The sequence below is a fragment of the Amblyomma mixtum genome, chromosome 4 (assembly GCF_055824585.1).
Source record: "Amblyomma mixtum isolate Tamu chromosome 4, ASM5582458v1, whole genome shotgun sequence".
Taxonomy (NCBI): domain Eukaryota; kingdom Metazoa; phylum Arthropoda; class Arachnida; order Ixodida; family Ixodidae; genus Amblyomma; species Amblyomma mixtum.
The window spans coordinates 149,202,642-149,228,196 of record NC_143015.1 but is presented as its reverse complement, the minus strand read 5'-3'; the positions used below and the strand labels follow the sequence as shown (position 1 = coordinate 149,228,196).

General features: G+C 49.2%; 1 protein-coding gene across 5 annotated transcripts in view; it reads left to right on the top strand.

Annotated features, from left to right (window-relative positions):
- wake (ankyrin repeat and fibronectin type III domain containing protein wide awake) overlaps positions 1-21,790 on the top strand; it is a 520,343-nt gene extending 498,553 nt beyond the window's left edge. For 3 of the 5 annotated variants that reach the window (XM_089588277.1, XM_089588280.1, XM_089588281.1), the window contains 15 exons: positions 543-695; positions 2,025-2,269; positions 4,589-4,693; positions 5,087-5,165; positions 10,837-11,074; positions 12,370-12,448; positions 12,677-12,799; positions 13,415-13,603; positions 13,819-14,018; positions 14,650-14,853; positions 15,303-15,416; positions 15,568-15,959; positions 16,422-16,673; positions 17,402-17,657; positions 17,910-21,790. In XM_089588277.1, the coding sequence (XP_089444403.1) occupies positions 543-695; positions 2,025-2,269; positions 4,589-4,693; positions 5,087-5,165; positions 10,837-11,074; positions 12,370-12,448; positions 12,677-12,799; positions 13,415-13,603; positions 13,819-14,018; positions 14,650-14,853; positions 15,303-15,416; positions 15,568-15,959; positions 16,422-16,673; positions 17,402-17,657; positions 17,910-18,791 (3,511 nt within the window). In that variant the 3' untranslated portion in view covers positions 18,792-21,790. The remainder of the gene's footprint in view (positions 1-542; positions 696-2,024; positions 2,270-4,588; positions 4,694-5,086; positions 5,166-10,836; positions 11,075-12,369; positions 12,449-12,676; positions 12,800-13,414; positions 13,604-13,818; positions 14,019-14,649; positions 14,854-15,302; positions 15,417-15,567; positions 15,960-16,421; positions 16,674-17,401; positions 17,658-17,909) is intronic. The other 2 variants (XM_089588279.1, XM_089588278.1) reach the window with 2 other exon arrangements.
- The last annotated feature ends 3,765 nt before the right edge of the window (positions 21,791-25,555 follow it).

Below are 25,555 nucleotides of genomic sequence, written 5' to 3'. Positions count from 1 at the left end.
GGTGCATGCCGACGTTTCGACAAGAGGACTTCGTCTAGGGTGCTTGCCGACGTTTCGACAAGAGGACTGTTCTTCGTCTAGGGTACTTGCCGACGTTTCGACAAGAGAACTTTTCTTTGTCTAGGGTGCTTGCCGACGTTTCGACAAGAGAACTTTTCTTTGTCTAGGGTGCTTGCCGACGTTTCGACAAGAGCACTGTTCTTCGTCTAGGGTGCTTGCCGACGTTTCGACAAAAGGACTGCTCTTCGTATAAGGGTGCTTGCCAACGTTTCGACAACAGGACTGCTCTTCGTCTAGGGTGCTTGCCGAAAGTTTCGACAAATGGACTGTTCTTCGTCTGGGTCAGACGAAGATACTTGTCGAAACGTCGGCAAGCACCCTTAGGTTTGCCCCTCCCTTGTTCATTTTGTGATATTATCGTCGCTTTTGGTTTGACTTGGTTTCGAGGGCTGAAATTGTTCTCGATAGCGCCTTATGCGTTCTCCTCCATTCACCACTGCTGTCGCGAAGTTAGAGCGTCTCTATTCCCCGCCGTCACGCAGGCAAGACCAGGGCGGCGTGGGCGGCGGCCTGGCCAAGCTGGCACGGCTGCTCATGCAGAAAGAGAAGGTGCCCGGAGAACGGCCACCCTCGGCCAGCAGCACGCTCTTGTCGCCGCCTGGGCCCGCCTCCTCCACATCGTCCGTGTTCGATCCGTGCGTATACACTACTTCCTTCACGTGTCCGGGTTAAACTCTACATCGGCTCCGTTCGTGACGCCCCTACCTACGCGAGTCGTTATCTTCTGGCGTCCGGCCTTCGATAAACTTAACGTTTGATAAGAATGCGTGTACGCAGAAGGACATGCAATGGGTAGACTCTCTGGTAGTTGGTCGAGCTTTACTATAGAACTCAACAATGCAGCGATGAATGTCCTTTAAGAAAGGACACTCCAGCCAAAGGCATCGGTCAATTCTCATGAACCTGCTTGTCAGACAATGCAGGGAGCGGCTTGACAATGCATGGAGGGGACTATCCCCTTTCATCTGGCACTCCCTGCATTGTCACCCTAGCAGGGTCATGGGAATCGGCCGGCGCCATTGACTAGAAGTGGGTTCCTTTGACGGGGAAAAGCCGCTTCGCTCTTGAGTTTTATCCGACTGTAGTCAGTTGCAGCTCAAGAATGCAGCGGCGAACTCCCCTCAGTGAAGGCCCTCCAGTCAATGGCGTCAACTGGTTGTCATTAGGCAGAGGCTAGGCAAGAAAGGGAAGAAGGGTCTTTGTTCCCATTCCGTTGGAAGTCGGGCGTTCGTTGTTAGGGTTTGGGTCCATTGGGGTTAAATGGGAAGTTGAAAAGACGGTGCAGGGTAGCTAGCGCTGAGCACAAAGGCCACTGTCCGTTTCCTGTCTAGCCCCTGCTGCAAAGCGAGAACTGGATGACGCCGTTCGCTGGACGGGCATCCTTTCTGAGGGGCATTCGCCGCTGCATTCTGGAGTTGTAACTGACTATAGACGAGCGTTTAACTGGACTTCAATCAGTTCGTTTAGCTTGAGGCAATTAACAATTTGGTTTCATTTGAGCAGATATAGAGGAGGCTGTGTAGTGAGGAAATGTGGACAGATCGACCGAAGCAACACGCCTCTAAGCTTCCAGTGAGTATTAAGCCTCCCTTTGACGTCCTGTAGACGTCTTGTAGACGTTTAGGACGTCCGCAGTATGTCCAGAGTAGTTTCAGTGCCCCATTATGCTGTTACTCCACTCTAGAGAAGGGAAGGGTGAATGGCAGGAAAATAGAGAGAATAAAGAATGCAGGCGCTGGTGGCACAACGCAGTGAGCTGCTCACACGGTTCCCAAGACACATGGCCATGTCCATACGTGGATGTCCGAGCACACGTCAATGGCCACGTCCACGGGTGGATGTCCAAACCCACGTCAGACACACTCTTTAACGTCATCATCATTGCGTCATTCAGCAACTGCTTGTTGTTGGAGCCTGATGAACAGTGAGTAACGTTGTGCCCTTCCTTGCGTCCGCTGGGACAGGGCCACGGGCTTTCCCGGAGTGCCGTCGACGCCGCTGCGCCGTTCCGCCAGTATCGACAGCCTTCTGGACGCGACGGCAGCGGCTGCGGCTCAGCAGCAGCACGCCTCCTGCCTGGCCCCTTCGCCCAACGGCCCGGCCGACGAAGCTTCGTTCCAGACCACGCCGACGTCGGGCCACTCGCCACGACCGGGGGCGCTGCCCAACTCGCCCAGCGTCCCCAGTCGGCTCGCCAAGGGAGTGCCAGGTGAGAGCGATGCTTCCGTACCACCTCCGACACCGTGTATACTTGTGCAGATGTGTGGTCACGTGACGGACCTGTTATGGCATAGTTCGGGGCCGTCAGCAGTTCCCAAGCAGCACAGGAAATGGGCCCGATATTAGAATAAGATGGTTTCACTCTGGCCCTTTGTAGGACTGACCTTTGCGAGTGCATTTCAAATATTGGGCCAGTTACATGCGCAGCTTGGGAACCAATTCGGAAAGTTAGCTCTACAGGACCTTTTTTTGCGCCCTTCCCTTATAAAAATGGTCTATAGAGAGTCTATAGACTTTTTATTGACTCTATTGACTTCCTATAGATATTGCTTATTGTCTATTCATAGTCTATAGACAAAAGACTACTAAACGTGTATGGCCATAAAACTAAAAATTGTCTATAGACTGTCTATGGCATTTGCATTGCCTATACCTTTTGTCTATAGACAGTCTATAGACTTTATAGACAGAAGTCTATAGACACTCTATAGACTGTCTAAAACTTTTTTGTAAGGGTTGGGCACTGTTCCTGATGTCTTGCATTGACTAGGACCTTACAGCGCGGCACGCTGACTGCCCAGTCCCAACAGGAGGTTGTGCGCGTAACTTAGGACAGCAAGGTTCCTATGTCAGCTGCGGAGTTTCAGGGTAATTGCACCACGGTGATAGGGAGTCCGACGGAAACGTCCATGTCTAGGCGAAAGCGAACTTTGCATATTGCTGAGAGGCTGCTTAGAGGTTCAGAGGAGAGCACTGTTTCAGCGCACACGTTGCATGCCTTCGCATTATAGTCTGTTCCTCGCCTGCTTGTCATATCTGTGAGTGCTTCTTGACCAAACGCCACTGCTTTGTCGTATCTATGTGCCCTGTGCTGCATTGGCTCTGAAGATTGTCCGTTGTGTGTTTGGCTATCGTAGCTGGAACAGAAAGCATGGAGTTTGAGGCGCAGTCAGGGTTCTTGTCGCATGTATGGGCTTGCATGTTTGTTGCATGAGCATTAGCAGCCATCCTAAACTAAACAGCCTCGTTGGCCGTAGGTTGATATTACATAGGTTTACCTTTATTGTTTATGCTCATGGAGCGCCTTATACACAGCTGATTTGGTTTTGTTGGGGCGACTTTGCCTTGTTAACGCTATTTAGTTTGCCGTCACGATTTTCGTGATAGCTGGAACGATGCATAAGTTTCGCGGGCTGTATATTCTTCAGGAGCCATTGATATCAGCCGGTCGTGTTAGCACGTCTTTCTTAGTATTTATTTCACTTTATCGCGCTTCCTGTGACAACGCTCTCTAACACACTTTCCGTTTGGATTTTCGCAAGGCAGAACAGTTTGCCAGTGGGCAATTATTTGGTGCACGTGTTTAATGACATCGTCTCAGAGTGGAACGCATGTTTATTTTATAGTTTCGTTTTGGTAGCGATCTTGGCCTGCTCTTTACATTTTATCCTCGGTGATAATTTCATTTAGCGTGTTTTAGCGAAGCAGGAATAGATAAGCGAGTGTAATTTCGTAAATTAGAAATGATTCATAACGGTTTTGTTGTAGCATTGTTTCGTGTCCTGAAGGTAGAAAAATGCCTCTTACGCAGCTCAAGGGTTGGTACGGAGGATTACTGCAGATGTTTAGTTAGTGTCTAAGCTGGTATTGAGTGCCGAAAAGGGCATGAGGTACCATTGGCGGTTGCTTCCGCATGTGTTGCGGTGTTTTGTGTGCTACTGCACTGGATACACAGTGGCAATTTCGACAATACCATGCACCACTGTGTACAACAAAGCACAAACATCCTTCTACAGCTGACGACACAGAGTTTACTGTTCCTACAACACCATGATGTTTGTGTTTTATGCTATTGCCTATAGGCAGCACGGCACAGTACACTGTGTTGGTGGTCTTGAGCAATGGCACTGGCTTTCCTTCATTGGGCCATGCTCTTGCCGCCACGGAGCTGTGCCGTGGCACCTTTTCCGTACTGGGCCACACGGTCTGTGTAGGGCATGGGGTTTGGTCACACCTCTCTCTACACACCACACTGCTGTCCTTGGTCTGCTCGGTTTGCCTTGTGGGTTGCGCACACTCACCACCTCACTTCTGTGTCCTCTGTTCTCTCTCCACCCTCCCGTTCCTCCTTCTCCTCTCTTCCACCGCCTGTCCACCACTCTCACACCGCCCGTCCCCTGCACGGTGTCCACCCGTCACTGGCCTTGCCTTCCACCTTCTTGGCGGCCGCCTCGACCGTGTCCTGCACAAACCGAAACTCCGCACCCTGCATCGTCCCGGTGGTGGTCGTGGTGATTGGTGACGTCAGGCCTCCGTCAGAGTAGTGTGGAACTGCTTCTCGACGGGTTCTCATTGTCCAAGTCCGAGCGCAAGAAGCTCGAGAAGCTCAACAAGTTCAACATTGATCTCCAGGGTGAGTTAGCACTGCCTGTCCAGCGGATTATCCTGATCGCGAATAATGTGCTTACCTTGAGTACCTCCCGAGAACGTTAGGTTTAGGATCTGCCGACTGTACGAAGCTCCTCAGCGAACAGGTCTTTGCTGATCGAAAGCTAAACTGTTTCGTTGAGAGCCAGCCGAAATCATTCCTGCCTTGCGATTCTTCTTTCAATTGAAATGATACGCACCGTCCATTGACACTTACCATGACTCAATGTTGTTCAGTGTAAAAGACAGCTACCTAGACAGTCCACAAGTTGTGAAATGATAACAGTAGCTCCAGCCGGCAGGCGTCCCATCGTTTATCGCTGGACATAGTGGCAAAGGCAGGAGCGCTGTTCCTAACGAGCTGTCCTCTGTCTCGCAGCCCTGTTCGCCGCCGTCGAGCACCACCACATCGAACGGGCACGCTCCATTCTCGAGTCCAGCGACGTTGACGTCAACAGGTGAGCTACGCCACTGAACCCCTTCACATGTACAGCAGTGTGATGCTTCGTCTTACCCCACCCCTTTCTCCGGTTTGTGCATTCACACCCAGTCTTACCTCGACCATATGAGGCACAGGTGGTACATCCTTGAGTTCACCCACACTTCCCGTATGGTTCAAGCCCACATGAGGGATATTGTCTTTGGCCAAGAGGCGAAGGCTAAAGTTTTATGTCACGACAAACAACGGCACGACTTTACCTTGAAGAAGGTCTCTCCTGCGCCTCTCACTTTAAAAAAAGTACTCATACTGTTGTTGCAGTCAAAAGAAAGTAAAAGGTCGAACGTAGTCGCAGTCCGTGCACCAACGCGACCGAGTTACACCAGCAGGTGCGCGGGTGGAGGTTGCGTGCTTTCAGAGGAGTCGTGCCCGTACTTCTTAACGCCTTCTAACGAAGATGTATACCGTACGCGGGGAAGGCCACCGGGCGTAATGCGCCGATGCAAATACCGGTGAGTCATCTAGAGAAAGGCCCCTCGGGCATACCTACACGCTTTCCTCTTTCCTGTCTTCGGCCCTCGGAAACTCGTGGGACGCGCACGCACGCTGTCACATATATCTGGAGCGGGGCACCGGCACGCTCGAAGCGTGTGCGGCTCTGGGAATGCGAACGTTCGTTACGCAGTGCGCGCCGCGCATCCGGCCGCTTCGAATTGTTCGACGCACTCGCGCACGTGAATGGTTGACAAGCGCTTGTCCGCCCTTGCTCAAGATGAGACGCAAAATTAACGACGCTCTTCTTGAACAAGCGTTCGAAGCTTAAAAACAAGAACTTTTTTGTACTCCTGAGCGCCCTGAAACTAGAAACGTTGCTGGAATGCGTCTAAGTTTCAGTTTCATCTCAATAGCGGCCGTCACGGTACTGGGCGAAATCACGGGATCTTATAAGACTTATGTTGGAAAATTTGTAATAGCGAATTCGAATCCGTGATCTGGAACGCCCAAAGAATCTGCGCTGGAGGAAGATGAGTGCCGCCGCTGTCCATTCAGAATTTGGGATCTTAATCCAAATCGTCTATTGAAACAGCTCTTCGCTTTCGTGGGAAAAGAAGACTTGCTGGGGATCACCGATTGGAATTTTGCCCTAAGCTTTGCATTTGATCGTTATGAGAGCGGGAGGCTGTCACTTGGCGTGATGTTAATGGTTGTCACCACGCCCAGTGTGCAGTGGAACTGCCTTGGACGTCGTGAGGACGTTTAAGACGTCCAGATGACGTCCCTGGGAGTTTTAATAACGAAGGTGGGGATGAAGGTGCGACCGCTGCTTTCGATCTAAAGTCGCTTCGACTCCATACTGTTCGCTGCATTCTACGTGCCACGCGCGGGATCGGCCCTCTTTTTCCCGGGACTTCCGCAGACAGGGGAAGAGGGAAAAGCGAGAGGAAGAGCAAATAGAAGGGGAGAGAGAAACCGACACGCTCCGTGGCCCGCATCACGTAGGCAATGGGATGCCTGAACGAAAGAAGTAACGAACGCTCAGGATGGGTGGCTCGCGTGGATATTTACACTTACTGGAAGGAAAAACAAAGTGTCTGCGGTGCTAAACCCCCCGGGAACATCTGTCTTCGGCGATGCCCACAGCTCGGCCAGTTCCGACGAGTGGGGTACTGAACGCCACTCTCCTGCTGTGTGTGTCTGGGTTTGCGGGTCGGCAATTCCCGGGACAGTGTGGAAAAGAAGCTTCGCGGCTTGCTTTCAGGTCTACTCAGGTTTTAAACTAAGTTTCAGGTCAGCTGAAAGTGCAATGCTGAAGCAGTGCTGTCATGTTGCTTGCCGTTGCACTCTCGAGCAAGTTCATAAATAGTGTCAGGGGCTTGCTAGCCATTCCTGTCGCGTGACTACGGCGATGACGTGGTTCTTATGGTCAAAATCCTACACGTACCCCAAGGTTTGTTGTTGACGTGCTTACCGGGGTGTTTTATACAGCACCCCGAAATTCCGAATTTCACCAGGGAGAGACAAGTCTTTTCTCCTCACCTGGACTTTCATAGGTGGCGTTAGTTTCCCACTGAAGAGTTCAACGGAAAACCATGCGGCCTGCTCATTTTTGCCTCCGGCTGCATACTCACATTTGCTCTATCTGGGCCCAGATGTCAGTCAAACTAGTCGGTAGATTGCGTGCATCGCTTGCAGCTTTCACTTACGAACACTTTGTCCTCGATTGTGAACCCGGGGCAGGAAGGTCACCTCCGAGGCAAAACATTGTCTTGATCTATACGTCTTATCCTGTAAACGGCATCATATTACGACTTGCTGCTGCCGTCTTGGGACAGCTGACATAAAGCGTTGTGCGTCAATGCAAAAGAGGAAGATCTACAAGAATGAGCCAAGCCAAAGGGGCGTCTAAGTCATCTATGGCGCCGTGCCTCATACTTTTTCCATACGAGACATCGCATGACCACAGTGATTTCTAGGCGCGTGCCTATAACAGAACACTAACGAATTATTGCGAACAGCGCTTAAAGATGGAGGGAACGAACATAGACTCTGAAACACGAACACCGAAACTGTGTGCGAAGTGTCAACTAAACTAAATAATGACTCGTGCTGAATGCTCGAGCTGAAGACGTCATCTTTATTCCTTTTAGTACAGGGCCCATTGCTTGTGCTAAAGGTGGCGTTTTCACCAGGAGCTTGCCTGCAATGCGGTCATGTGTTCGTCCCCTGTATAAATTAAACGAAGCTCCAGTTGATATGTAACACTACTCATTTTCCTTCGCAGATTTTCTTACGGAAGAGTGGTTTATATTTCCCGTTGCGTTGAACTCGCAAAGGCACCAATGAAATCATGCACCCAGAGGAACTAATTATGAATTGGTACTGGTAAAACGTTCCCTTTCATGCTGGCTCTACTTGTATTCTAAGAACCGAGTGAAGCGTCTGGGAGCATAAAAATCTTAGCCCGGCAAGCGGTTTCTCTGCAGCGGTGACCTGGAGCTAGCGGAGACTATGCTGATAGTTAAGCTTCACAGGGGCGTTCGGATCTGGCGAGGCCTGTTTCGAGTGAAAGCATGTAAAGAGCTGTCTCCGCCGCACTCGAACAAGAAAGAACGAGAGCCGGTAGTCTTGCGCTTTGAGTACCAAGAAAACAATATTTTTCACCATGCCCCAAGGAATTACATGCGTGCCTCTTCTAAACAACTCAAGAATCGAACGCATCGATCGATTTGAAACGTGTACCGCATGAGCTCTTTCATGTTTACACATGGGTAAAGCAAAGTATAGGTATTGTACGCTGAAGTTTTCCGCGTTGAGTGTCTTACTGCTGATGCCGTCAGGTGACCAAGAATGCTGTGTGTCAGGCTAATGCCTTTAAACACGTAGTCAAAAGAAAAGGCTGTGTTAGTCTAGTCGGTCCGTGGTTTTTTATCCGGAAAGAAGAACAGCGCGAAAACGTGAGGATGTTCTCAAAAACACTCGGCCAGACTATAGAGCAGACTAGCAACACTTTCGGAGCTTTTTCCTACTCTTTTTATCTTTTTCCGTCTTTACTATCTCAACAGGGCCAGCACATTCCCTCTCTTCTATGGTCTGTTTCTTTTCTTTTCTTTTCACGGGCCACACACGTGTCATTCACGGAGCGTGTAAACTTCCTCCTCTCGCCCGCCGGCCGCGGTGCATCATGTCTTCTCCGCGCCATTTCCGCAAAAAGAATGCCCGGCCCAGGAGGGGGGTGCAGACCCGAAAGAAACGGTTTTTCTTTCTGAATCTCTCCCCCCTCCCTCTCCGCCAGCCGTCACTCCTCAACATCGTGCTCCGCTCGACGCGCTCTCGAACACACAGGCAGTACGCTCGACACCGTCCGTCCGTTCGTCGAGGGGTTAGGAGTCACGGTCGAACGGCTTTCCCGGTCCACAGCCGCCTACGCTGCCGAGCGAGCGACAACTAGGGGAGCTGCCGAATACGAGCAGCTGCTGTCTACCGGGTGTCGTCGTTCCCGTCGTTCTCCCCCCGGCCGTTGCTATCCTTCGTGGTCATCCAGTTTTACGTGCGCGATGAAGCCGCGATGACCCCTTCGCATAGTGACGTCGTCGTTCGCTTGACGGAACCCCCTATGGACCCACGATGACTGTGCGACCTTTAGAAGTTGACCATTTCACCGCGATATACACCGGACAGTGGTGAAAGTTTCTCTTTTTCCGGACTCTGCGGTTCGACTCAGGATGAAGCGGAAATACGTGTGAGTTCCGTGTCCAACATTCCTGGACGAAAATTTGGGATATTTGTAAATTGTAAGGCACTGTTACGGAAATAGTGAAGCTAATGGCCCATTCTTCCGACGTGCTGCAAGATCTCTATTGTAAAGCTTTTCCATCGATCGCATCGAAAAGTTGAGACTGCCATAGAAAAGCAACTGGGAACGCTTTACTTTACTTTTGTCCAGAGTTGTTGGGCATGTTACATTGCTGTCCTGTCGTTACTACTTCGTCGTTGAGGGCGTTGTATACGTGTTCACTGTTCCGGTCGTCAACTGATCGGTTTGTATCCATGTTTACCGTTGCGTTCATCAATTGTCTGGGTGGGGAGAGCAGCAGTGAACGCAGTTTATGGTAACGATGACGCATAGGAAAAACCTTACGTTGGAAAACGTGCGTGTGGCTCTGGAGCGGCAAAAGGTTGTGGCGCCGGTTGTTTTGTTCCAGAATCTAGGAGGAAATAAGAAACGGACGCGCTTGAAGAGTAGTTCCCGCCCTCACTATCGATATGAAGGCAAGGCGGAGGCATTTACGCCTTCCCCTCCGTTCTCTTGTTGTTATCGTCTTGCACGCTATTCCTGGTGCCGTGACCTCACGTCGAAGGAAAGTTCGCAGTTATTTGACCCCATGACATTTCCCTCCGCCGCTGTAGTTAATTAAGAATGCGACGATCAACCCGTACTGAGAAGCGCACGTCGTTTCCATCGCAACACGCATGGCCTGTAACCTTTCATCCGCAAGAAATGAGTTCCCTCCTGATAAGCTCTAGGCGGAGAATTTTTCCCCTGGACTGTCATGTGCAGTCTTTGTCAAAGGTGTCCAGCCCACAAGATTCGCGGTCAGCCCTGCAGTGGGGTAAGGCGTTCCTGAAACTCCGGCAGCGATATTCTATTTCGGCAAAATGTTCCCTTTTTCGGGGAATTCTCGGAGTAAAATTTTCCAATAAGAGAATCTTTGCGGAGTTTTAGGGAATCTTTAAGAGTCCAAATATGCTCGCTTTTTCTAAATCGTTGTATTTGCCACGCTACTGCAGGGGTAAAGAAAACCCAGAAAGAGGCATTTAAGGCAGAAAGCTGGACTAGTTGGTGCTTATAGAATGAGAGGCCATAGTAGCAGCGCTAAATAACAGAGATGATTAAAGGGGGGAATTGAGAGCATTTTTTGGTTACTCCTATGAGACATCAATAAACTCCAGCGTTCCGCACGTTTAACAACGAGAGGTCTGCTCGCCCCGGAGGTATGGAGCTGATTCGATGCCGTGTCATGCGAACGCTTTTGACAGACTTCTGTATGCCTGGTGTGTGTATGTTACAGGACGACCTGATGTCGTCCTTTCACAGTGGTTCTTGTTAAGAGAAGACACCGTCAGTGGACGGAGCAGTGAAGGACATGCGTGCCCCTCTTTTTCTTTTCCTCTACTCCCACCCTAAATAGCGTGAACACGGATGGCTTCACGGCGCTGGACGTGGCCGTGCTGACTGGCGAGGCCTCGCTGGCCCGGCTCCTGCAGTCCCGGGGAGCCAGCGAGAGTCCCCGCTTCCCGACGCCCGAGGCGCGCGCCACGCAGCTGCAGGCGCTGCTGCGCGAGGCGCACCGGTGCGTCGACGACCTGGCGGGATGCGTGGCCTCCGCATCGGCCAACCAGGGGAGCCTGTCCAACGCGCTGCTCAAGGTACGCTGCATGGGATACGCTCTGTGCCAACTATGGCACACGCTGCTCTGGTATGCCTGATCTCTCGGGGTAGAGTGAAGTCACAGGAAGGATAGCCCTGCGCCGAACTATAGTATAGGGGGCACACTGGATTACTATAGGGTGTACTATGGGTCAGAAACGAGGAGGCTAACGAAGAGGGTTCAGCTTAAGTTAAGGACAACGCAGCGAGCTATGGAAAGGAAAATGATAGGTGTAACGCTAAGAGACCGGAAGCGGGCGGAGTGGGTGAGGGAACAAACGCAGGATAATGACATATCCTAGTCGAAATCAAGAGGAAGAAGTGTGCTTGTGCAGGGCATGTAATGAGAAGACAAGATAACCGCTGGTCCTTAAGGGTGACGGGAGTGGATTGCAAGAGAAGCTTCGCAAGCGTAGCATGGGGCGGCAGAAAGTTAGGTGGGCCGGTGAGATTATGAAGTTTGCGGGGATAGGGTGGCCACAGCTGGCAAAGGACAGGGTTAATTGGAGAGACGTGGGAGGGGCGTTTGCCCTGCAGTGGACGTAGTCAGGCTGATGATGATGATGGGGGACGTAATTCTCCAGGACGCGCGACAAGCGATTTTTTGGCTAATAGCTGTCACATTTGTTGGCGGTCACCTGCTAGCACTAGCACGCATCACAGCACGCGAGTCCGTCTTTCACCTTGATAAGCGTGGTCTCCAGCCAGCGGATAATCACGGAGATATCAGCTTCGGTTCCCGATGACGCGTCCTGGAGATTTTTGTCCCCGACAGTACATGGGCAACCACAACTTGTTCGCAGTGGAGGGGAAATTACTAAAGTGCCTCCACGTCAGCGCGTTTGTTCAGGGTAGCGACGACCTTTGTTCGGTCGAGAGACGCCATTTTGTTTCTCAAGAATTGCCTTAGACCTTCTGGTATACTTCTGGTAGACAGACCTCTGGAGGAAACGAAGCTTCTAAGTTTCTATCTGAAATAAGAGGGTGAAGCAGAACATAAATGTTCTCTACAAGCTGCGAACGCGACGCCTTCTGGAGCAGTTCATTCAGCATCTAAGAGCGTGAGGATTGCAGTGGAACTGTAAAAGCTGTCAAGCACCTTGAACTCGTAGCTTCCGCTGCACTGCGAACAAGTGGCACAGAGTCCAGTGAACCGGATGCTTCCTAAAACCTTTCCACGGATGCGCTACACACGTCCATCGGATTTTTCGAACAGGCAGGACGGCTCTTGCGCGATCGCCATGTGTGCAAAGAAAAGCCCCAACTGACGTTCGTCTATGCCTCCCTCTTCCAGGAGAAGGAGCGCCAGCTGAGCCTATGGAAGCGCCGCCTGGAGCTCATCTCGGAGATGAAGGCCGGCTTCGACGAACTCCGTGAGTCCAGCTTCTGTCGTCTTGCTGTGCACTCCAAATAGAAAGGAGTAAAAAGGGAGTAAGCTGTGTAAGGAGGAAGTGGGGTAGAGGACAGCTCTTTTTCCTCCCATATGTCGTATTGGTGTTTAGAGTGCTACAGTTTCCTTCTTGTCGTTGCGCGCGAGGAATAATTGACCATCGCTTCTTCCGATCTTCAACCGAGGAATCCCTTTCGCCTTCATTTCGCAGGGCCTCCGGATCCGCCCAGCCGCGTGACGTTGGAAGTGGTGGGCACCCAGGCCCTGCGGGTGCGCTTCTGCGAGCCGCCGTTGTCCGCGATGCAGGCCAGGGCCTTTGTCACCAAGTACCGAGGTAGGTGCACCCGACTAGATCCAGTGCGACAGGGAAAGTGACTCTAGACGCCCTGGAGCGGAAATTAACATGCCTGGTACTGTATGAAACGTGTCCGAGCTAAGACCTGCAGCGCTTGTGAAGCATTTTTGATATCTCGCAAGCTTTTGATGTAGGAAGAGGCTCAAAGCGCAAAAAACAGCGATATCACTGTCAGTAACACGAATGATGATCATGATACAATCGCTGCCGATCTACCATGACGCTGATGGCAGACATGGCCATGTATATACTCAAGTTCGGCGCTCTTGGAACTCTTCCCTTTCATAGTTGTTGGTTCTGGCAAATTGACATTTAATGCAATACCATTAACGGGAAGTGACGTAACCGGACCGGAGCATTCCCATCGGCTGGAGGGAAATAATGTTACTTCCAGTAAATGCATCAACAGCTGCTAATGCTGTCGCACTGCCAACGCCTAATGAACTTAGGTGTCCTTGTAAACCTTCTTGTACCTGTGGTTTTTGCACCTTGGTACCTTAAGTATCGCCTGAATATTCAGCGTGGTGTAAGGAGCTCTGGGCCGTCACTGAAGATGTCCTTTTCCGTCTTCCTCGTTTCTCCCCGCGTGCGCAGTTGAGTGGTGCGAACGCGAGGACTTCGCCCTGGGCGTGGGCTCCAGGGACCTGAACGACGTCCAGTGCCTGGAGTACGTCATCCGGGACCTGGACAAAGGCACGCCCTACTTCGTGCGGGTGGCCGCAGGCAACGCCAAGGGCTTCAGCGCCTACCAGACCTCGTGGCCGCTATGTGCCAGGCCTTCGAGTAAGAAGCACTGCCCGTGCCCTATTCATACGCTTGCGAGGAGATCGACCCTTTGATTTCACGTTCATCTGCAGAACGTCCCACAAAAAGTGATCATACGCAATGCTGCTTGGGTTAAGAGTGCGAGACATTTACTTGTTCGCTGTGTCGTATCACTCTCACTTTATGCTTGCTGAAGACTAACGTCGTGTGTCGATGCTTCTCTTTCCCACCAGGCTGGCGGGACGTGGAGGACTGTTCTCCTCGGTGGACCGGCCGCATCGACCGGCTGGACTCGCTCTTCCTGCAAGTGATGGAGTCTCGGCCCCAGCATGGGGGCTCCGACCTCCAGCGAAGCAACACGGCCGGGGGCTTGGGCACGGCGTCGGCCCTGGGAGGCTCCGGGGAGCTGTGCGAGAGCACACCCATGCAGCAGGTGGGTGCCTTTAAGTTCTGGATGCACTCTGCCTTACAAAAATGGTCTATAGACAGTCTATAGACTTCTAATAGACTCTACTGTCTTCCTATAGATATTTCCTTTGGTCGATTCTTAATCTATAGACAAAAGTGCACTAAAAGTATATGGCCATAAAATACAGATCATCTATCGACTGTCTATAAGATCTGCCTATAGAGTACTCTCTACGATTTGTCTATAGATAGTCGAGAGACTTCTTATAGACTATCGCCTTCCTATAGATATTTCTTTTTGTCATTCATGGTCTATAGACAAAAGTCTACTAAAAGTGTATGGCCATAAATCTATAGGTTGTCTATAGACTGTCTATTCGATTTGTATAGCCTATCGACTGTTCCATAGGAGTTGTCTATAGACAGTCTATTGACTTTATAAATAAAAGTCTATGGACGTTTATAAGTTCGATGGACGTTATGAAAGTTTATAAACTGTCTGAAGAAATTTTTCTAAGGGCTGTTCCTTCTGACGGCTGTGTTCGGTCCCTTCGAAAGCAAGTGGTGCATTTTAGGCTTCATAGGCGGTATACCCTTTGGCATACAAAGATCAGTCGTGACGTGACAGTGACGCCGTTTTCGCTCGCCCCTTGCAGAGGCGGCAGATGCGCAAGAGCATCCGGCAGCTGTTCGCCGCGGCGCCCAAGTTCCAGCGCACGCTGAAGCGGGGCGTGTACCTGGCCTGCCTGTTCTACAACGAGGACCGCATCCTGGTTACCACAGAGGAGACACTACCCATCCTGGAGGTAGACGACTGCTACCCGGCCTCCTTCCAGACCGACTTCCACTGGCTCATGAAGGTGAGTGCTCCTTTGACTCGCTCGATAGTTATACTTGGCTGTACCTTGATGTGAAGAGAGAGCGTCAGTGGACAGCTGAACCGGATACGAGTTGATTTGGAGCAGAGGGCGATGGGCAGCTCAGAGGCAGCGTAACTGTCCAAGATCTCCGAGTGAAAATAACACTCTCTATACAAAAGTTGCACCTCGAGCAATATGGCCGAGTGCCCTAACCAGCATGCTAGACAATAGTGTACGTGCAGTATAAAGAACAAGCGACTGCCGTGCAAATGCCCACCCGAGATGTCCTCCTAGGAAGTGGCTATGATGTGGTGGGGGCATTGTGGTTGTGGCCTCGGCAACGGCTTTTTCTAAACCACGGAAACTCATCTGCACGGAAACGTGGGACTAATGCCTGCCTGCATGCTCTTAGCACTGGTGACTAAAACGATTATCTCGCTGGCGTGCAGGTGGCGTGCACGTGGGATGACGTCAAGACCCTCCGGCTGGACATGGAGAAGAGCCACAGCTCGTCTAACGTGCACTTCCGTAGCAAGCTGCTGCAGACCGTCGAGCAGATGCAGGTGAGGCGTCGCCTCCTTTCCCCGCCAAAGTGGATGAGGTCTACTTTTCCGGTCCGCATTTAGCACGTCAGAAGAGCAGCGGGTGACGACTGGTGGATGCTTCCCTTACGGCTAGTTAAACACAGCACTTGTCTTCCTTTTCCTTCTGCAGTCTGCGCTGGGCGTGCAAGACCTGGGCCAGGTGTACTACAAGCCGCTGCGCGACTACGAAGGCACGGCGGTGGTGTGCGTGGCCAAGTACGTGAGCGAGCCGAAGACAGTGAGTGCGCTGTCCGTGCGCTGGATCCCCTTGGCCAAGATCCAGCGCCGCATGCCCAGCGTCAGCGACGGCGGCGAGCTGCCTTCGGCTGCCGAGCTCCTGGTCTCCTCCATCCAGGAGATCATGACCTACAACCAGACCAGCAGCCGGCCGCTGCCCCGCGGACTCTACCTGGGCTACCTGAAGCTCAAGAGCTCCATGGACCTCATCAGCATCATGGTGCCCTACCGGAACCCCAACGTGCTGCCCCACTGCCGCATAAGGGACAACCCTCACGTCTCCCGGTACGTGCGTATCCTTCGGCATCTTTTCTATAAATGCTTGCCGTTTATACGGACAACGCCTCTTTCCGTACCTCTCTCTTTGTCACGCATAAGGTGGTGCTTGTCTGATGCAAAGGTCTCCATTGTCATGATTTGCAGCAACACACAATCCAGGCAGTTTACAGTGCCAATCATGTGTACAGCTACAAAGCATTTCTTCCCTCTGGCTCCCCATATCGTGCTGTTGTAATTCATGGAACAGTACCAACTTGCCCAACTTGTCTAGGTCTATAGCTAGCACTTTGAAGACCGATACCAAAATTTCTGTAGACCTTAATCTCAGCAGCCTCCCTGTATGCACAGCAGGTGGGAAACAGTGGTTTTGTTATAGTTTAGGTAAACGCAGGTGCGCATACCAGGATGAACAAATAGCTCAGGATGTAATATGTGGAGTCTAAAGATATCTTCAACACACCTTTGCAGGGAAGAGTGGCAGTGGCTGAAAAGCCTCGGCGGTGACACCAGCCATTCGCCTCCAGCGCAGTCCAGCGACGAGCTTCGGCCCGAAGATGCCTCGTCAGCGCCGGACACCGGTGACGTGGCCGCCGACCGCTGCAGGCCGCCGCAGCAGCAGCCCGATGAATCGCAGCTGCGCTTCCAGCGCGCAGTCTCGGCGGCCGCCCGCAATCTCTTCGCTCAGCTGGAAGTGCCGCCAGAACTGTACGACGCGCACAGGTACTGCACTTAATTCTGCATCGCATTGTCTCCTGTTGGCGCTCTTTGATCCACGCGTGGTTGATATCACGATATTTTTGCGTCTTTGATCCATGCGTAGTTGATATCGTGATAGAGGCTTGCATATTTGGAATCGAGGTATGACTTAGGTGCATTCAGCGAGGCTTATAATCATAGAACTCCTTCTGAGCCTTTCGATGTTGCACTGGTAACCGCTCTAATTTGGAGAACGTTAACCTTCGCAGTAGACTGGTTATGTGAATGCGGGAGGAATGAATTTATTTCCCCAATCTCTACCATCTACACCGCATTCACTCAACATTATATGCAGATATATGTCCCTGGTGTGGTGATATTCCTACATTCACACACCTTACATGGACATGTACAGTTAAAGCCAGTCGCTTAAAGTCGCAAAACGCGGCGCTGGAGCAGTTAGAGATGACGCTGGCCAATAGCACCCTGGAATACTAGGAGGTACTGTAGTCGCCATCACCATATAGCGTCTGCGGAAGGTACTGAAGTCCTGGACTGAGGACCCCACCCACAATCCGCTCCTGTCTCCTTGTATACAATAAATGTTCATTCTCTCTCGCAAGACGCAATAAGAATGCTTTCCCTTTAAGTGCTACTGCTTTGTTCTTAGTGATGGTAAGAACCTCTGTCCCGCTCACTGTGGTCATCAGGAGCGCCCCCCTAATGACTGATGCACCGTCTTGTGCGTGCAGGTTGTACGACGCCGAGGTGGTGGAGCTGGCTGAGGGCGTGAGCTTCCTGCTGGTGCTGCCGGCCGTGGAGAGCGTGTGCTCGGTGCCCGGCCAGCGGGACGAACTCACGTCGCGCGCAGACTGCCTCGCCCTGCCCGTGCAGGTGTTTGAGGTGGTCCACTTGAGCACCTACCAGGCGCCTCTCATCGCCCGCTACGCGCGCGTCTCCGCCATGCTCGAGACGGACACGGTGCTCGCGCAGCACGCAAATCGAGAGGTGCGTTGTTCACCGGGCCGAAAGCTGCCCCAGCCCTTCTCTGAGAGCAATATTCATGAATGCCCCTCTTTTAACATCAAGAATTATTGCTGATTAAGTGAACTCCTACACCTCGGTCACTACCAGGGTCCTCCGGTAGCTTTCAGGTTAAAGGATCACGACCAAAGTTGAAAGGGACCATGTCCCGGCCTACTGCAAGCATGTTGCCCTTTTGTTACCTCTTGGCTAACTCGCACGGTTCCTTCTCTGCAGGCCTTCTCGGCGCCGGAAGTCGCTGCAGCTCGGAGCCGGCTCACGCAGCTGCAGGACTTCCAGACGCAGCTGGAGCAGACGTGGCGTGGCATGCGTTGGATCATGGACGCCCTGTCGTTCGCACGCGACCGCTCGCTCAACGGAGGCCTCCCCATGAGCGCCGTGTGGACGACGCCAGGCTCGACAGCGCCCTCGCCCACCTCGTCAAGCCCCACGCGCAGGCGCCAGACGCAGCCGTCCATCGTGCCCCCGACCATGGCGCCCTCTTCGGCGCAGGCACGGCGAGCCTCACGCGTCGACGATCTCATCGACGCCAAGCTATTCCTCACCGTCGGCGGCCCCAATGCATCTGGGACAGCTGGCGGTGCCCCCATGGAAATCAGACGCTGCGCGTCAGCGTCGCGGCTAGCCCTGGAGAGGCCGCAGGAAGACATGGACGACATCGACGAGACGTCCTCGACCGAAGGCCGCGATGGCGCCGGGAATGTGTCCTTCGATCTCAACGACGACGAAGACTACGACGAGGAGAGTGCGGAGGACACCGTGACGTCCACGGCGGCTCTGGCGCCCAGCGTACTCCGGGTGTACGCCGCGTACGAGTCGGGTCTTCCGCCCGGCACGAGCATCAAGCTGCACGTGACGCCCGAGACCACGGCGAGGGAAGTGGTGGAGCTCGTCGTCAGGCAGCTCAACACGGCCGTGGTCGCCAAGGGGAGGACGGGTCCCCTGTACGGCGACGAGCGGCTGCCGGACTTCTGCCTCGTCGCTGTGGTGGGCTCACGAGAGCGGTGTTTGAGCGCGGACTTCCAGCCCTTGAGGCTGCAGAACCCCTGGACCAAGGGCAGGCTGTTTGTGAGGTTACGGAACTCGGAGGAGACGTAGATTCATCTGCTTAGTGGACCCTGCTGGGTGGGGCGCTGAGAACAGCTCACTGCATGGTGGTCGGTGGGCCGTGCATGACCAGAAAGCAAGGTTGTGGCTTCTTCAGAGATGTCTCCAGAGTGACGTGACACTGTGAAAAAACTGGTCTCTGAAGTACACTTGCGACAGTCACGAGACTGAAGTGCAGCATTTTAAGTGCACAAAACTCGTGTCAGTGACTCAAAAAGATGTCGAGTTAGCGCTCAGAAAGAGTGCTAGACTGGCAGCTAAATGGTTTTGGACTGTAGTGTTTGACAGCATTCCTTTCTCTCTGTCAGTCAAGGCATGGTGCAACTGAGAAGCCATGCACTTAGTTTGCACTCTCGTGGTGGGCTGTAGCAGACTCTCGAAGCCACCATGTCACTTCACGGTTTCATGAAACAGCTGAAAGTCACGCAACAATGGCGCATGTGTGGTCGCGTAGAGACTCTGAAGGTTTGATGGACGCATCAGTAGATGTTTGGAAAGTGTAACTTGAGTTGAAATGCGTGACTTGGTTGATGTCACTCCTAATTTATTTCAAAGTATGTATGGATCCTCAGTGGTGCTGGGCGCCATCTTGTTTTCCTCTAATTTATTTTGATTGTTGTCATTCTGTGTTTGCTGTAAGCATTGTTGTTTACCTTTCTTGTGTGGGACTGGCTGCCACGAGGAAAGGCTGCGGCAAGACAGCTTGTGTGTTAGAAGTCTGTTCTCTGTTCTCTGCTCCAAAAGACGCTGTCCCTCCCAAGCAGCCATTCACATGCTAGGTTTATTTGGATTATACAGCAGGCATTAAATAAACGAACGTCACTAAATTAAAGGATTCTGTTTTTGAACAAATGCACCAGCTTAGACACTGAAATGTGTTATTTTGCCACTACCATGTAAAAACAGCTGAAAATGCCAACTATCCGTTGAAGAGCTCCTTTGGACTGAAAAGATTTCTCCTCACAAAGAAGTCATACTGAAATATAAAAATGAAATAAGGACATGAATTTAAACCAAACAGGTTGTTCTTAGCTAAATAACCTGTGTATGTCCTCAAAAATTTACTACGCTGAATTCTACCTGCGGCAGCAGTTTTCACTTCTCAAGCATTTTCAATTCAGTGTCAATATTTCCTACACCAGGCCTCACACATTTGTATCAGGAATTTATGGGGAATATTGCAAATATGATTTAAGGAAATTAAGATATTGCTGCATGTTTAAGCTTGATGCAGGATATACCAAGCTACTTGGAGTGCTTTCCATTTTGTCAGGAAACAAAGGCAATGCATATATAAGCCTGTTCGAGCTGCTATAAAGTACAAAAATTTCAGATAGCAATCTTCATTTGCTTTGACCAAAATGCCACTCGGAAGCTACAACCAAGGTATATTAATTAAACTCCACTGAAATTAGGTATTTAGTCTTAGTGACTTGTTAAGGTTTAGCAAGTACTACTTGCATTATGTGATGTGGTCAAAGCAGTGGTAGTGACTACTTTGCATGTAGTACTTGTTGCGTTCATGGCGAACACAAATGCTCCTAGCATAACATAGATCGAAATTGACAACTTTTTCCATCTAACAGTGAAATTTCCCTCACATTCAAATATACAATTGTGCTTTGAAATGCAGCTTGAAGATCACGAATTGAATGTTTATTCCATGACGCTTCACTCTAACATAGAAGAAAAATATGTTTAAATATTCCAAAGAGCGGCATGGCATAAAGCAAAGAACTAAGATGAGAGAGAGGCCTAAACCTCGTCAAAAACCCTTCATTTGTTATTTTGCCACTGCCAAGTAAAAATAGCTGAAAATGCCAGATATCTGTTAAAGAACTTCTTTGAACTGAAAAGAGCTCTCCTCACAAAGAAGTCAAACTGAAAGTGATACATTGAGAAATACGCTAGGAATGTCATGCAGTTCATAACACAGTTCTGGGGTGCAATTCTGGAAATAAATGCACAATTACAAATTGTCCATTGGCAGCAGTGCACACTTTTTCAAGTGATGATGCTCCTGAGAGCCAAACCTAGATACAACCCATCATTCCATCAACAGCTTGCACACACTGGACGCATATGGGTGGGTGTTAATGTGGCAGCCATAGTCAAAGTGTGTCTTGTGATATGTGCGTTTTCCTAGGCTGCGGTAACTAAAGAAAAAATATTTCTCGTGTCGTTGTGGCCACTGTTGTACATTGCTCTCTTCGTAGAATCCTGAAGCAAATTAAAAGGTCTAGCACTTTCCCATTTTTGGTGTTTAGATGAAAGGATGTGTTTCGTGTTTTCAGCTTTGTTTCTTCTCTCCCCTCACAGTACTGAGCTGTAAGAAGTGGCAAAATCGCCCCCTCTTCAACATTAGGCGTGCAGCCCTTGCAGTGCGCTTCGAAATGCAGCTGACAAGTGATGCATCTTGTCAAATGTGCACAAACTGGGTCCAGACTTCTGCTTCATTAAATGTTTAGCCAGGTCATTTGGTGTGCATTACATCGAGAATACACAACAGTGTTGCAAAAGAAAGCACCGACCTGCTGGAAATTTGATTTCACTGAAACCAATATCAAAATGGTTACTGTAAATTTTCAAAATGTTTTGATATCTTACTTCAATGAGGTGCTAGACCCAGAGTATTGTGTATATAGAAGCAATGTTGATAAAAGTTCGTGCATCATGCATCTGCTATGAAAAGGTGTTAACATCTGGTTTATTGTAGCAGACAGACACTTAGTGAGCTGACAAAAACACACTTCAAAGAAAGTCCAAAGGCTAAATGGTACAGCAGTGACTAAATGGAGCTCGCAATGTTCCCATTCCAAAGCATAGGAATGCTATAGACTCTTTACCAGCTGCAGCAACAACAACCCTCTTGGCGTATGTTAGTCCTTGTGCAATGTTCTATTCTTGTTGCATCTGTTTGTGTTGACAAAATATGTTGTTCCAATACTGTTGAAAGCACAACATGTATATAAACGTTCTGTTCTTTTGCATACATGTGACTGTTTCAATGCAACTCATCATTCATTCCACCACGTGTCATCCTTTCATGAATAAGCAGCGAGCTTCGAGAAAAGCAGTAGGGGTGTGCGAATATTAAATTTTTCGAATACGAATCGAATACGAATACTTGATTCCGAATATTGAATCGAATATCGAATAATCAAGGACAGACGCATTTAACCACTACAAAACATTTATCTGAGCACCCAAGAACGTCAGAGTTCAACTATAAATGATCAAATGAACACAAAATGCATGTGTGGCTGCACAAAAAGTATCAAAGTCTCGAACATTATTTTTAGAAGAGTGGAAATATCAGAGAGAATGGCTAGTACACAGCATTGATTAAGGGTAGCTTGCCATCAGCTTGCCTGGGATGAACATAAAAGGTTGTCGTGAAGGAAAACCAGCTGATCCACATGGTCAGCAGAAGTAGTTCCCTTCTAGCTGAAACGACTCCCCCAGCCACAAAAAATGCCCTCTCACTTGGCACTGACCTGGCACGTACTATGAGGTACTTCGTGCACAGCGCTGACTATACCAGCTTCGCAGGTATAGCCACAAAAAAGCTCACCAGCGCAGTCAGCTGCGGCATGGTCCTAGGAGGAAGGAAAAATTTTCCTTCCTCGAAGGAAAAATTCGAAGGAAAAATTTTCCTTCATCTATGCGCATTGCTCTGGGCGCCGCCATGTTGTAATGTCTCTGTCGGTAGGGCTTGCGGACCGAAATGAACGCCGGTGCTCACAATGAATATTCGGCTAGATACGAATATTCGCGTCGGGTCGAATATTCGAAAGAACACGAATACTTGGATCTCGAATCGAATACGAATACTAAAAATATAATATTCGAAATATATTCGAAAATTTCGAATATTCGCACACCCCTAAAAGCAGTCTACAGATGCTGTGCAGGTATATGTGTTTACACAGGGAATTTGGTTTGTGAAGAGATTCGGAAGAATACAGATCAGCTCAGGTTTTGCTGAGATAGTGGTATGTAGTTTGTAATGACAAACAGGCAAGTATCGGTGACAGAAGTTTCAATACAAGTACTAAGAAATTTGCCACACCAAATCTGCCATTGGTAACATGCAACAAACTATATACGGTGTGGCACTGCACTGTAGAAATGGACTGTCAGCTCAGTATTTGCTGACCTAAGGCAAAAAAGACAGCTTTGGCTTGAACTTACATGTACAGCAAGAATATCGAACTTTAATATGGAAACGTCAGCACTCTAAATATTTAAGAGCCCATCTGTTTTTTAATGCTTTAAACTGAGAAAGAAGTGAAACTGTGAATACAGAAAGCTTTAGTTTTGAACGTCCCATGCATTCCTAGCATCCAGGACATTTGATGAACTGTAGCTATTACAACTCAAGAACAGAAAGAACAGAACAAGCAACTACAAGAGAAAACAAATTCTGGCACTGTCAACTGACCTTCTGATCCTCTTTGGTATTCTCTACCAACTGATAATGCTCACACTTGTGTTCTTGTCTGTTTCGTACTTTATAGCATGGATCTGTAAAGTTCATTATCGCGCAGTTTATCATCACAGCTAATTTGTTGCAATACGTAAAGCCTATGCTGAGACTGCAAAGCTCACTGATTAATCATCTAGGCCAAACAGCATGGCTAATTTTGCATTGCCAGTTCTCCAAATCGCTTGTAAGGAAACTACTGTCTGAAATGTTCACACAGTTGGATGATCAAGAGGTGAAACAAGAGCCTCGCAGAGTAATCCTGCAGCACATCCTTTTGGTCAGTAAATTTTCCCAAAGGTTGTATATATTAATATTACCAGAAAGCTGCTGTACAGCCACAAAGCCAAAATTTTCACTTGACTGAAATGCTCAAAAGGGTTGAGAATTGGGCGAGTTGGTATGAATTCATACTTTCTCTGCAGTGGCACCACAAGGCCAAGGACGTAGACAGAGTGACGACAACACAAGTGCTCACTAACAACTGACAAAATTTATTAAAAACACGAAATATATATTCAGTTGTAAGTGAGCACGTGTGTTGTCGTCACACCGTCTAAGTCCTTGTGGTGCCACAGCAGAGAAAGACTGAAATGCTACCCTTGGTTTCCTTCATAGGGATTTCTTAGCAAGATTTCTACTCACCTTTTCAACAAAAGCAGACCAAAATTTAAAGAGACTGCCAAAATGAAAATGTCTCTTATTCTTGGTAAGGTTCGTTCATAGTATCACACATGGCATTAGGAATTACAGTGCTTTTGAAACATATTTAAGTTGATAAAAGGTAAGATTTTAGCTAAAGAAAAAGCAAGGGCTACATGTTAATGCAGTACAAAAAAGTGCGAGTGCACATGTGACTAGCCACCTGAAAATGACTAACCGAAACATGGAAATGTACACTCTGGAAACATTGCAAGAAATCCATGCAAATGCATCTGAATCAGCAGCCAAGAAGCGGCTGTATTCTGCTTTGAATGCCAGATTATGGCAGTCTGATCAGAAAAACATGGTAGGCTTGAAAGCTATACATTTGTGAGGCACAGGAAAGGTTCAAAGAGGTCAATATGCAGAGTGGCTGCAAAAGACCAAGGCAAGTTGCGGGTTGGATTGGGACTCCAACTCAAAAATGTGACTCATGCATTAGAAAGAACGGTTACTTTGGCATATCCCATGCCCTAAAAGCCTGTCATGTTTCAGCCCAGTACCCCTGTTGTGTGCAAAAAACAAACAAACAAGCAAAAAAAGCAGTCTGGCTGAGTACTCTACAAACTAGGAAATGAGCCTGGCAACATTTGTAAGGGTGCTCTAACCTGGAGCACAAAAGAGGCAAGTATTCCTTGCAGACAAAGTCGTCATTAATGAGCAGCAATTTTTTAAGCATGCAGGAGCGAGAGTTTAAATTTCCTGGTTGCATTCGTTACTGAATATTTCCTCGACATGCTGTGCATAGTACTTATACATAGAGAAGAAAAATGGCTCAATTTGCCATTTAATTTTATTTATTTTAATAGACAGAAGTTACTGCTGCTCTCGAACTACCTTTTCCTGCATTTTAGCAGACAAGGGAAAGGAATGGAGGGGATCATAATGACATTCATATGAAGGAAGGTAACAGTTGACGAAAACAAAGGAAAGCACAGGGAATTGTTTTTAATGCAATAGTGTTTCGGTTATCATCTTGACGAAACCAGTGTGTTTCTCAGTACTGAAATTCCTTGATTGGTCGAAAGGGTTGTGACAACATCAGCACCACCAAATTTGAAAATATGCGGGCTAGATGTTCCAGTAACTTCTATTTGATTATCATATGTGATTATAATAACCAGGCTCACTGTTTGACCTTTATCCACCTACTATACTCACCTTTATCCATTTTCTGGGGAAGGCCTACTTCCAAATGCTATCACACTTTCATCTTTAAGAATGTGCTCTAAAAGGCCCCAAAGATTTCAATTTGTGGTGTTGATAAATTGGAAATTAGCAGTCTAATTGAAATATCAAATAATATCTGATTATAAATAAGAAGAAACAATAACAATTGAGGTTGCTGGATCAGGTACCACTGGCATCATGTGGTTGTTTTTTCTTCTACTTTCTAGTTAATTATCTTTCAGCTATAAAATGACCACGTTACTAATTTGCAACCAACCAACAGCACACATTAAAAAAAAATTCCACTCTGTTTCCCTTGGTTTCAGTCACTGTTGGTTTGCTTCATACATATTTTATAGTGTACCTGGTTCTTACAGGACATCAAAGCAGAAAAGAA